Source organism: Gouania willdenowi, chromosome 24 (genome assembly GCF_900634775.1).
Source record: "Gouania willdenowi chromosome 24, fGouWil2.1, whole genome shotgun sequence".
Classification (NCBI taxonomy): domain Eukaryota; kingdom Metazoa; phylum Chordata; class Actinopteri; order Blenniiformes; family Gobiesocidae; genus Gouania; species Gouania willdenowi.
In genome coordinates this window covers 6,468,309-6,482,395 of record NC_041066.1, presented here as the reverse complement: position 1 = coordinate 6,482,395, position 14,087 = coordinate 6,468,309, and the positions used below count along the sequence as shown (strand labels likewise).

General features: G+C 42.2%; 1 protein-coding gene and 1 long non-coding RNA gene across 10 annotated transcripts in view; one reads left to right on the top strand and one right to left on the bottom strand.

Moving 5' to 3' along the window:
* lama2 (laminin, alpha 2) overlaps positions 1–14,087 on the bottom strand; it is a 294,429-nt gene that overhangs the window by 174,826 nt on the left and 105,516 nt on the right. For all 9 annotated transcript variants that reach the window (XM_028440103.1, XM_028440104.1, XM_028440097.1 and 6 more), the window contains exon 15: positions 1,874–1,978. In XM_028440103.1, the coding sequence (XP_028295904.1) occupies positions 1,874–1,978 (105 nt within the window). The remainder of the gene's footprint in view (positions 1–1,873; positions 1,979–14,087) is intronic.
* LOC114457940 (uncharacterized) lies at positions 7,218–8,597 on the top strand. Its single transcript, XR_003672972.1, has 3 exons — positions 7,218–7,386; positions 8,277–8,359; positions 8,580–8,597. It is a non-coding gene; the product is annotated as an uncharacterized LOC114457940 (long non-coding RNA).

Below are 14,087 nucleotides of genomic sequence, written 5' to 3'. Positions count from 1 at the left end.
TAAAATGTGCAGGTATGTCTTCACAGACATTTTGTAAAATAGTGTCACTGTTCATAGGACACTTTTCCAATTTATTGTCTTTCAGAGATATAAAATAAAAACTGTATTTTTTCACTAAATCTTTTTTTTTTTCTTGTCATAGATTATCGTAGATTGATTTCTGACCAATATATCGATAATCGCAGTATCGTCACATCGTGAGATAATCGTTATTGTGAGTTTTGTATCGTACATCGTATCGTGAGGTACTGTACCCAGAGGTTCCCACCCATACAGTCAACCACTTATCGATTTTATTTATTTGTAAAGGGACCATGTGCAATAATGAAAAAAGACCAAATTCTACTTTTGATTTGAAGAGTCAGACACTGTTGGCTGGCTTTTCTGACATACAATGATGGGAAATCAGATGCCCACGTGCATGTTTTTAAACATTAGAAGTAAAGTAATGCACCTGGAGAAAAAGCTTGGATTGCTCAGGAAAAACATGGAAATGGGTCAATGACGTATTCTGTTCAACTTCATTTATTGTTAGTTAAAAAAAAAAAAAAGATTTACATGCATAAAAATATACCAAACATTTAGTATCTTAATATATATGCGCTCATTTTGATTTTTAATTTTTCTTGTTTGTACTTTCTAAATTACTTGTATAATTTATTCCATTATTCAAAGTGTCAAAATATCATGTGGTGCGACTGTTTGACTATGACTGCTGTTTCTTAATCTATTCAGATTTATATTCTGCCAGATTTGAAAGTATTTCTACTTCTATTTCCATCATGATATGCATGCAAACTTTGCCCGATGATGCTCATTTTATGAAATATCATGCAGTGAACATACTTATACATCTTTGACCCCAAATATATTCAATCTCAGATTTTCCTCCACAGTTTAACATCAAACATTTGTACATCAATGAGCCGTCGAAGTGGAGATGCAGGTAGTTTTCTGTCCACACTGTACTCACTCATATAATAAATCCCTATTTAACACCTAAATAGCACGTTTCCTTAAATTCCACTGTGCATGTTTGATTACTGCACTAAATAAATGAGATTAGGCATTATTATTGGTGTATTTAGTCTATTTCTAAGACAAATATCCACCTCCTAGTGCAGCCCGTTAATACTGGAAACCCTTTAAATGCTTCTAATTTAAATTCCCACTCCTTTTAGACGTGTCACTGGTGGAAGGTTCAGTGTTCATAATAACTCGATGGATTTTTTTTTCCTCACCACAAAACACAAGCATGCACCCACACTCCCGCGGACCCACACAGCTTGTATTTTGTGTTCCCCATACTCCCACATACACACACACAAGGTTGTTTATTGATGTGGGAGACATAAACAGTTAACTAATGGCATTGCTGCTGTGCTTATTGCTGCCATACATCATATCACAACCTGCTCATTATAAAGGAATACAGGCAGAGAAGCGAGGAGAGACTATCTGCATGTTTTATTGCTGTGTTCAGCGATTCTCTGCACGCTGTAGCTGGTGTGTGTGTGTGTGTGTGTGTGTGTGTGTGTGTGTGTGTGTGTGTGTGTGTGTGTGTGTGTGTGTGTGTGTGTGTGTGTGTGCAACTGTCTGGCTGTTTTTAAAAAAGGTTTTATTTGCAACTTTAATTTAGGGAATGTTGCTTTTAAAAAAGCTTGTTAATGAATATCAAATAAATAGCGCATGCAGTAATAGTGCAGAGTACAGCTTTGAGACCAAAGTTCCTCTGGTTCTAAGCGTTTATTCATTAAACAATGACCTTGTTAAAGACCAGAAACACTTTTCATGTAACACATGTAGCTGCTTATTGCACTGGAGCTCATTAATGCTTAATGAAGTCTTAATTTCTCTGTATGTGAAAACTTACCTCAATAACTAGGTCGGGCTCCGAGGTGACCCGGACGGCAACCTGCTCCTGTTGGTCCATTGTATACGACACAGTAAAGACGACACTTCCTCCATAGGCTGTAAGCTGAGCATATAAAGACACAAAACACAAATTAACGAAGCAAAGGCAGGATTTTATTCCTATGACCTTAAATTCCTCTTTAAACAAAAGCTTTTCTTGACATTTGCAGCAACAAATTAAATAAATATACACCTCCATGTCAGTAGAGGGCAGTAAATAACACAGAGGTCTAAAACTAACAAAAAATACACAAAATTGTTTCTCAAACACACAAAATGACAGAAAAATACACAAAATGCCTAAACAAACGCACAAAACAAAAACAAAAACACACAATAAGATTCCGAAAACATGTTAATGACAGAAAAATACACAATATGAAAACAAAAATACACAAAATGACTTCAAAAACAGACAAATGAGAAAAATAATACACAAAACGACAACAAAACAAAACAAAAACACTGCAAAAAAAACCAGAATACACCTAGAAATACACAAATGTGTTACACAAATACACAAAATTACAAATGTGATGTAACTCCAAAAAACATGTTAATGACAGAAATACACACAAAATTAAATTAAAAATACACAAAATAACAGAAACATACACATAACTCCAAAATCATAAAAATTGGCAAAAAAACAACAAAAAAAAACATGCGAGTCCAAAAACACACAGAAAGACAACAAAAATACGCAAAGGGCCTATATTACGAATCTAGATAATTATATTCTGGATTATTCTCCATTAGCGGGCTTCACGCTCCACCACTTCGTAGCACAGGCGACCCGGCCCACCGCGCCAGCGGCACCCTCAGTGAAGGCGATGCACGCAGGCTTTATCAGCTTACTTACTTTATCAGCCATCAGATGTAAATCTCTATGTTTCCTAAAGTATTTCATCATCGGTAAATGAAAGGATTGCATTGATGTCTAAATATTCTCTCTCTCATCAGCTGTCAGATCAGATCCACACAGTGACGTGTTCACACATCACCTTTTATTGGACAGCTCACTTTCTAAGAGATCTGATTAGTCAGGAGGCGGGACTTTAGCAATCGCTCAGATCTTAGCTAGAGAAAAACCTGCTCGCGAGCAGGCTAGTCGTTCAGCATAAGTTTCCATGGTGATTTAGCTTTGTCAAACGTTAGCAAGCTTCGTAGTCCAGCACACACTGATTTAATCCCAGAAGTTAGTGCAATAAAATGACTTCATAAACACGAAAACAGGAAAAATCATTAAAAAGGACAACAATAATTCACAAAATGGTTTCTCAATCACACAATATGACAGGAAAATACACAAAACGCCGAAACAAATGCACAAAACAACAACAAAAACACACAATGACTCTAAAATATGAAAATGACAAACAAATACACAAAATGAAAACAAAAATACACAAAGTAACAAAAAATTTCACAATATGACTCCAAAATCATATAAAATGACAACAAAAAAACATGTGAGTTCAAAAATACACAAAATGACTTTATAAACACACAAAATAATAAGTACACAAGATTCAAACATGAAAAATAATTAAAAAGGACAACAATACACAAAATTACTCCAAAACATAAAGAAATGACAGCAAAAATACACAATATGACAGGAAAAAATAAACAAGATGCTCTTAAAAAACACACAAAATATGTGAAAGATGGCAAAAAAAAAAGACAAAAAATTGACAAAATATCAACAAAAAACTTAGTTAATCATATTTAAAAGTTAATAATGTAATTCATTCAATAGCTTATTATTTTATTCTGTGGATTGAACAATCACATTTTTGAAATAAAAGTTCCCCATTACTGATCTGGATTAGCCAAATCCAATAGAATCTGTTGACTCAGCTTTCTGAGCTGAAGTAGGAGAAAGTAAAGAGGGTCACCCTCAATTTTATTATTCCTTTTCAACCTGAACAGTAATGGGTGGGAGAGCCCGATAATAATACTGCCATAAAAACAAGGAGAGCAAGACACAAAGGTAGAAGAGAGAGACAGAGAGAGATGAAGAGACGGAGCTTATCGCAGAAGGAAAGAGCGGCAGAGTGAGCGAGGGAGTAAACGGTGAGCTTAATGCCTCTATAAACCCTCTTCTTCAACATCATTACACTCAGCTTTTAAACCAGGAGGAGGAATCACCCGTTTTGCAGCTGAATGCAGACACACATAAAAAGGAGCAGGCCTGGAGGAGGACGAGTGTGGACATTTCACTCGATAACGCTTTATACTCTATCACCTCCATTTGCTGATTTGTCCCTGAGAGGACAGTAAAATCATAGTTTAAACTCCCATTACACCGTGTACAAATATCACACACTTGTGCTGCTCTTGCTCTTTTTTCTGTCAGACATTTAATCCACACTCTCCACATTTATATACTGCACATTGAAACTTTGCAGGCAAATCTCAAGACACGCTCTCACTATCAGGCAAGTCAGAAAAACTGCTATAGTCAGCAGGTTAGATTGTAACTTTCAATAAATGTAACTCACTATTTAATTCATAATAGTAAGTTACTACTTTTAGGCCTGATTTATATCATATACCTTAGGATTTATTAGTGATGGACGATATTATCAGCCGATAATAGCATTTTTTTTTTTTCCCAGCACTAAACTTTAATAAATATTCGTATTTTTCACTGGTGTCGTTTATTTGTGGAATACATATTTTTTACCAATCTTAATGTATATATCATGTATTTTTTTATTTTTTTATTTATTGGTTGGTGTAGTAAAAATGTGTATTTTTGACGGTCTTTAATTGTTTTTTCCTGTTCTTACATGTACTTTTTTTTTTTAAATGGTGGAAACTAATGTGGATCCAATGAACAAATGAACAAATAAACAAATATTCAATATTTGGCAAAAATATAATATTGAAGATCCCTACTATTTAAAAAGAAATACACAAAATTCGTAAAACAAATAGCAACACACACCTTTACATCAAAATGATGTTTCGTATAAGTTTAAAAACTTAAGGTTATTAAATATCTACAGTATTCTATTATCTATCAGAAGTAATGGATTGATAGACAATGTAAGAAAGCTTAGAACAGAACTACAGCAGAATTGTGCCTATGTGCTGAGACGCAGCAAGGCCCTTCATTTCAGGGATTCTTCTCCAAACGATTTGACATTTTCTGAGAACGCAGCAATTATTCTTAGCTTTAAGAAATATGAAATCCTTTCAGGTGTTGAATTTTCACTTAGTCCTTTTCTGTATTATTACCCCTGTGGAGCTGCTTTGCAGAAGAAATGACCTTCTGCCGTATAAAGTAGCATCTAACAAAGAAAAGCATAAAAACGTATGAATGTCTTCAAGTGCTGCATTTCATCCACCTGTAAAAAGGCCAGAAACATGAAAAGGGCATTTGTATTAATGAATCACTTCTGTTTCTCTGTTAATCACTTTTTAAGATTTTAGGCAAAAAGGCCTTTTCTGACGTCCTGAACACAGTGATGTATTTCTTCTGAAATCACTGACATTTCTGAGAAACAGAATGTTTTTGCATAATCCAGATGATTATCAAAGCATGCACCATGGCAACCCAAAGACAAGTCCCCACACCAAGGGACGGAATTGTCACAGCCACTACAGGGAGCACCAAGTAGTGGCAGTACTTTTCCCCCTCTTCCTTTTTTTTTCCTTCCCCTCCCTTCTCCTTAGGTGGGCGTTTACCTTGGCTGCTGCAGATCCTTAATCAGTGGATGAGACACACCTGGGAGTGAGCTGCAGCAGGAGTCATTGGTCCTCACATAAAAGCTGCAGGCAGTGTGTTTTCTGGTGTCAGACTGTTAACAACTATAGAGTCAGTACGATTGCTGTTCTGCCATGCCGCTTTCTGCTGCCAGCCTCTCACCTCATTCTCTGTGTCTCCAGTTTTGTTTCTCCACCCACTTGCCTGGAAACTGCAAGATCTTCTGCCAGAGTAACCACTGCTTCAAATCTCCCAGGATCAACTCCACCATCTGCCTCTGCTTCTCCTCTGGACTGGATTTCCTCACACGGCTCTGCTCAGCCATCATCCTCCACTACCTCAGTCAGCCTGTTTCCCAATCCTCTGTCACCATCTCTCCATCACCCAAACCGCCAGCTTTATTCCTCAGTTCTGTTTGTGAGTTCATATCTGAGTTGAATTAAATACTGCGAAGGATCATTGGTTGTCGTGTCTTGTTGTCCTGCACTTGAGCCTCTGAATACCGGCCGTGACAGTACAGTCTGACCAACATGAGCTCAGCAGGCAATGAGACCGGCATTAATGCAGCGCCAGGTGAAATTTCTTTGCAACAAGCCGTTGTTAATCAAGGTTCAACTCTGGAACAACACGCCGCGTTGCTACAAAGTCTAGTGGAGAGTAATAATGCCTTACTGAGGCAAGTTTCCTCTTTAACCAGCAAAGCTAATCAAATAGCCACTTCAATTGCCTCGCCTGCCGCAGCAGCGGCTGTTTCTAGTCCTGGTGCAAGTACTTTGGCCAACCCTGACCCTGCCTTGCCCCAGCCAGTACGCGAACCTCACGTTCCATTACCGGAACGTTATAATGGCGATGGTAGCTCATGTCAGGCCTTTCTAACGCAAGTATCTCTCATTTTTGACCTTCAACCACTCTCGTACTCCTCAGAAAGGGCTAGGGTAGCATTCCTAATTAGTCTGCTTTCTGGTCCAGCACGAGAATGGGGAACGGCTGTGTGGAGCCGACGGGAGCCTGTCTGCAACGCATACTCGGCATTTGTTGAGGAGATGAAGAAGGTTTTTGACCACCCAGTTCAGGGAAGGGATGCAGGTCACCGTCTATTGTCTATCCGCCAGGGTAACCAAAGCGTGTCAGAGTTCTCTGTGGAGTTCCGCACCTTGGCGGCAGCTAGTGGTTGGAATGGTGAGGCCCTTCAGGGAGCATTCTATACGGCGCTCCAGGACTCCATTAAGGATGAGTTAGCCACACGCGACGAAACCCGCAGTCTGGATGAGACCATCGCTCTTGCCATCCGGATAGACAACAGAATGAGAGAACGCCGCAGAGAGAAGGGTTCTCGACCCGAATCGGTCCGATCCGTTCTTGGGGGACGTCAGGACCCCCCAGCTCTGCCCCGTCTTTTATCTGAACCAGAACCCATGCAGCTTGGCCGCACCCTGCTTTCCCTTCAGGAGAGACAACATCGACGGGACACCAACAAGTGCATGTATTGTGGTAAACCAGGACATTTCATTGCAGCCTGCCCAATGAAGTCAGGGAAGGGACCAGGCTCACCAGTAGTAGGGGAGGTACAGGTGAGCCAAGCCACATCTTTAGGAAGTCCTCCTCGTCTGCAAGTCTCTGCTTCTCTTTGCTGGCAATCTAGCTCAGTCTCCATCCAGACCCTCATTGATTCAGGAGCTGAGGAAAATTTTCTGGACAGCCGGTTAGCCCAGCAGTTAAAGATTCCATTGGTTCCACTGAAGACCCCTCTTAAGGTATGTGCCCTTAATGGGTTACTGTTTTCTCAAGTCTGTCATAGGACTGTTCCTGTAACATTGATTCTAGCTGGTAATCACCGTGAGACCACCTCCTTCTACATCATGAACCACTCGAATCCTCCTTTGGTCCTTGGTTTCTCCTGGCTCCAGCGTCATAACCCCCGGTTGGATTGGAAGAAGAAGGAGATTCTCTCCTGGGATCCTGTCTGTCATGAAACCTGTCTGCATTCCGCCTTGACTCCTTCAAGTCCCTCTCCAACCAGCCCGGCCCCATTCATCGACCTTAGGTTAGTTCCACGAGAATATCATGACCTGGCACCTGTATTCAGTAAGGAAGATGCTTTGTCCCTGCCCCCACATCGTCCATACGACTGCGCAATTGATCTCATTCCCGGTGCCACTCTTCCTTCCAGTCGCCTTTATAATCTCACCAGACCAGAACAAGTGGCTATGGAGTCCTACATTCGAGACTCCTTGGCCGCAGGGATCATCAGACCATCATCTTCACCCGTTGCAGCTGGTTTTTTCTTTGTGGACAAGAAGGACAAGACTCTCCGTCCATGCATTGACTTCCGCAGAATGAATGATATCACCATTAAGAACTCTCACCCTCTGCCACTGATCAACTCTGCTTTTACTGCACTTCATGATGCCACCATCTTCACCAAGTTGGATCTTCGGAATGCCTATCACCTCATCCGCATCCGTCAGGGAGATGAGTGGAAGACGGCTTTTAATACCCCCTTAGGACATTTTGAGTATCTTGTCATGCCCTTTGGCCTTACCAACGCCCCAGCCGTTTTCCAACATCTCATCAACGATGTTCTTCGAGATATGATTAATCGGTTCGTCTTTGTTTATATTGACGACATTCTAATCTATTCCAGGAATGAGGTGGAACATACTCACCATGTTCGTCAGGTTTTGGAACGCCTCCTGAAGAATCGTCTGTTCGTCAAAGCCGAAAAATGTGAGTTCCACGCTTCCACAGTTTCTTTCCTCGGTTTTATCATTGCCCCGGGGGAGGTAAAGATGGACCCGAAGAAGGTTTCTGCTGTCGAATACTGGCCCACACCCGAGGATAGGAAGCAGTTGCAGCGGTTCTTAGGTTTTGCTAATTTCTATCGCAGGTTCATTAGAAATTATAGCAAGATTGCTGTTCCATTAACCTCTCTCACATCTGTCAATAGGCCATTCTCGTGGACCCCTGAGGCGGATCGTGCTTTTCAGGATCTAAAGCAACGTTTTGTCTCTGCCCCCATTCTGACCCAACCTGACCCCAGTTTGCAGTTTGTGGTAGAGGTGGATGCATCTGATACGGGAGTTGGAGCAGTTCTGTCCCAGCGGTCCCCTGCGGACCAAAAGCTACACCCCTGTGCATTTTTCTCCCGTCGCCTCTCCTCTGCGGAAAGAAATTATGACGTGGCTAACCGTGAATTGCTGGCAGTGAAACTGGCTCTTGAAGAATGGCGGCACTGGTTGGAAGGAGCAGAACAACCATTCATCGTTTGGACTGACCACAGAAATTTAGAGTACATTCGCTCCGCTAAGAGACTCAACGCCCGTCAAGCCCGCTGGACTCTCTTCTTTGGAAGGTTTAAGTTTACTCTGTCATACCGTCCTGGATCCAGAAATATCAAGCCGGATGCCCTGTCCCGACAGTTTGCGGCAGGGGAATCTGCTGGTGAACCCGAGCCGATTCTCCCCAAGTATTGTGTGGTGGCATCCTGGACATGGGAGATTGAGTCAAGGGTGCAAGAGGCGCTGGAGCTTCACCCTGATCCAGGTAACGGACCACCAAATCTACTGTACGTACCTGACTCTGTTCGTTCTCAGGTTCTCGTCTGGGCCCATTCCTCTCGGCTTACATGTCACCCTGGTACCGCACGCACTCTGGAGGTGTTGAAAAAGAAGTTCTGGTGGCCGTCCTTGGACAAAGACACCCGTGAGTTTGTTGCCGCCTGTTCTGTTTGTTCTGCTAATAAAACCTCTAATAAACCTACGGCGGGGTTGCTCCAGCCCCTGCCTGTGCCTCATCGGCCCTGGTCCCATATCGCCATTGACTTTGTTACTGGTCTACCACCGTCCCAAGGTAACACGACCATTCTTACAATTGTTGATCGATTTTCAAAGGCTGCTCATTTTGTTGCCATCCCCAAGCTTCCCTCTGCTAGGGAGACAGCGGATCTCCTCATCCTGCATGTCTTCAGACTCCATGGCATTCCAGTGGATATTGTTTCGGATCGTGGGCCCCAGTTTACTTCGGAGGTTTGGCGGTCATTCTGTTCTGCGTTGGGAGTTAAGGTCAGTCTCTCCTCTGGATTCCATCCCCAGTCCAATGGCCAGACAGAGAGAGCTAATCAGTCCCTTGAGACCTATCTACGATGCATGACCTCTGACAACCCCACTGCATGGAGTAACGTCTTGCCCTGGGTCGAATATGCGCATAACTCCCTGACTAATTCTTCTTCCGGCCTCTCTCCTTTTCAGTGTTCCCTGGGCTACCAACCACCCTTGTTCCCATCTCAGGAAGGGGAGATTGCCATCCCTTCTTTGCAATCCTTCCTGAGACGCTGTGAGAGGACCTGGAAGAGAGCGAGAACCTCTTTATTAAAGGCTGGTGGTAGAATGGCACAACAGGCCAATCGCCATCGCTCTCCTGCCCCAGTCTACGTACCAGGTCAGAGAGTTTGGCTTCGGGCTAAGGACCTGCCTTTAAAGGTTGAATCTAGGAAGTTGGCTCCCCGTTTTGTTGGACCCTTTTCTATTGAACGTTTAGTTGGTCCCAGTGCCGTCCGTCTTAATCTTCCCTCCTCTATGAGGATCCACCCTACTTTTCACGTGTCACAGATAAAGCCTACGAGGGAGAGTCCCTTGGCCCCCCCAGTCCGTCCCCCTCCTCCTCCAAGGATGGTGGATGAGGCCCCGGTGTACACTGTCCGACGTCTGATTGATGTTCGTCGGCGGGGACGTGGCCTCCAATATCTGGTCGACTGGGAGGGGTATGGTCCGGAAGAACGCAGCTGGGTACCGCGACGGTCCATTCTAGATGACACTCTTGTTAGAGACTTCCACCGCCGTCGGCCGGACCGGATGCCTTGTGCACCAGGTGGTGCATCTAGGAGGGGGGGTACTGTCACAGCCACTACAGGGAGCACCAAGTAGTGGCAGTACTTTTCCCCCTCTTCCTTTTTTTTTCCTTCCCCTCCCTTCTCCTTAGGTGGGCGTTTACCTTGGCTGCTGCAGATCCTTAATCAGTGGATGAGACACACCTGGGAGTGAGCTGCAGCAGGAGTCATTGGTCCTCACATAAAAGCTGCAGGCAGTGTGTTTTCTGGTGTCAGACTGTTAACAACTATAGAGTCAGTACGATTGCTGTTCTGCCATGCCGCTTTCTGCTGCCAGCCTCTCACCTCATTCTCTGTGTCTCCAGTTTTGTTTCTCCACCCACTTGCCTGGAAACTGCAAGATCTTCTGCCAGAGTAACCACTGCTTCAAATCTCCCAGGATCAACTCCACCATCTGCCTCTGCTTCTCCTCTGGACTGGATTTCCTCACACGGCTCTGCTCAGCCATCATCCTCCACTACCTCAGTCAGCCTGTTTCCCAATCCTCTGTCACCATCTCTCCATCACCCAAACCGCCAGCTTTATTCCTCAGTTCTGTTTGTGAGTTCATATCTGAGTTGAATTAAATACTGCGAAGGATCATTGGTTGTCGTGTCTTGTTGTCCTGCACTTGAGCCTCTGAATACCGGCCGTGACAGGAATGAAGAAATGAAACATGGGAAAGTGAAAAGATGGACAGAAAAGCGCAGCAGGAAGGTGACATGGGGGGGGATACAAGTGGAACAACAAACACTCACAGCTGCATCATATCCTAGTCGGATCCCGCTGTGAGCACAATAAGCCTGTTATTAACTCTATTAGTGGTCAGAATGAGAAGAACAAGACCTAATTCTTAATGTTAGAAACCCTAAAGATAATCAGGAACACAACACAGTCCTTATTAGAGGAAACCCTTTGAAAAACCCCTTCAGCCTGTTGTAATACTGATATAGTAAAAGTATAGATCAGTGTTTCTCTAATGGGGTACACTACAGGGGGTACTTGAGTGAGAGAGAGAGAGAGAGAGAGAGAGAGAGAGGAAATTGAAAGCATTAAAAATATGGAGATTTATAATGTTTATTTTTAGTTAAGTTCTGATGACCTACGGCCGGGCCCGCAGCCGAATAGCATGTACCACGTTTCCCAGAATTCAGTGAAATGACTCGGTTCCACGAGTAAAACAAATGAAATTGTGTGACGTAAAATGGTAATCTATGTAGAATTGCCTTTGAAATTATATATCACACGACTATGTTCCGATGAATTTAGAAAAAGGTCTCCAAGAGGATCCGTCAATAGAATGCCCCCTGGTGCCCCTGTGCCACATCTAACTAAAAAGCAAGGGACGTCTGTGTGTGTGCGTGCGTGTGTGTGAGAGTGTGGAGCAAATATCTCCCAGACGCAGTGCGAGTTCGACCTGAAACTTGGTCAACGGGTTCCAAATGCCCCGAGTGTGTGTATCTGTTATTTTGGAATAATTTAGTCATTTCATAACGTTTATTTTAATTTTATTTCACTTGTGGACGGCCCCGAAATGAAACCTATTCAGCTTTTCACCTCAGGGTGTGAGGGGGCGCTAGCGCACCATCTATATCTATTTCACTGCACAGCTCACTTCCGGTGCATGCATGAGCTCCCGTGGACTTCTCTTTTCTCTTTTGAGAAACCGATTACGTGCGCTTCACTATCGATCACACTGTGTGTGTGTGTGTGTGTGTGTGTGTGTGTGTAACGGACCGGCATTTAGTCCGGTTACAGTCTGTGTCACGGCACCCGTCCATTGGGTGGTAGTGACTGTTGTGTTGAGTCAGATCAGTAAACGGTGCTACATAGTGAAGCCCGCCTGATGATTACTGCAGCTTCACCCACCGACACACCTGCCACTACACCTAACTACTGAAAATAGATAAGTTTAGTGAAAGTTAGGCAGGCACACACACACACACACTAAACAACAACCAAAAATATGAAAATGACTCAAAATACACAAAACTAAATATTTATACAAAAATTACACAAAAGACAACACAGAAATACACCAAACGACAACAAAAACATGAAAATGACTCAAAATACTCTAAACAAAATACTGATAATCCCACATGAATGCATACTTCCGACGGGCACTGTACATTACAGAAAAAAACAGCAAACTAAAAAAATATAAAAATGAGTTAAAAAAAAAACAACACATTTGTCATGCGCATGTCTCATAGAATTAAACCAGGGAAATTGCACCCGCAAATATACCCCTTATGCTCCCACATGAATACATACTTCCGACGGGCACTGTACTAGTACATAGTAATGGGCCCCATTCATATATTGGTATGTGTCACTGATTTGGTTCCACCAAATGTCGTAATATTTGACTCACAAATAAATGAGAAATCAACTTTCTTTTATTTATTCTTATTTTGGGGCCCCAAATCAAAAATCAGGCTCCAAGCTTCGATGCGTACACATCCATAGATTATAGCTACCAAATTTTAGCCCAATCCGTTCACAAATAACAGAGGAGTAGCAATTTTAACTAGTGTACACAACAACAACAACACAAAAAAAACCAAGAACAAGCGGAACAACAAAGTCAGTGGCAATTTGAGTCCGGTAGCCTGGCCTAATAAATATGATAATCATAATAATAATGATAACAAGGATCTTGATTTGAATATTAACTGAAAATACAAATGGGTGGGGGGGACTTGGATTCAGAATTAAAAGGGGGTACTTGAGCCAAAAAAGTTTGAGAACCACTGGTATAGATAATGTGTTCTTTCTCAACCAAACATGCTTCAGCTTGTTTAATTCACAAATTCCCGTAAATATCCCGTATTTTAATGTAATAATAATTAAAAGATGCCTTACTAAACTGAAGGCCGTCACTAGCCTCGCGAGAACTGTCACCTGAAATGGCCTGAGTGGCAGATATAGAAAACTATAATATTTCATATATATATATATATACAGTATATACTGTAGAAAATACTAGTTTTAGGAGTCGCTGCTTTTACTTCTCAGAAAAACATGTAAAGCTCAGTTAGATGGATTAATGAGTGGACATATTGTGCAGCTGTTTGTTAATAAATGTTCCTGTGTGGCATTTTGCATTAACAAATTCAACCCAGAAATTGTTTTTCTGGTCAGACTTTATTTGATAAAATTATCTGGATTTACATCATATATCACCATTTTGAAAAAATATATTGAGATATGAGTTTTGGTCCATATCACCAGCCCTAGTAGGAATGTTCACAGAAATTCAATGTTAATAAAGGTTGACCTACCAGATTCTAATCACATAATTGTATTTAGTAAGTGGTTGATAAGTGGGTATCTTAGATTTCTTGTACACCTATCTTAAAATATAAGGGATGCTGGAGCTTGGTTGGGCAGGTGGGGCGGCTGGTAGTGGGCGACAGAAAATTTCCTTTATTTTCAAATCACAAACTTGACAGGTGTGCTACGTACATGGAGCAGATTTAAAGAAAATACAGTGTACAGATGTAGCACTAATACTTTCCTCTCTGTGTCCCACATGAGCTGCACGTTGCATTCTCGTTTGCCATCAATCTCTGCAGCACAAAAGCA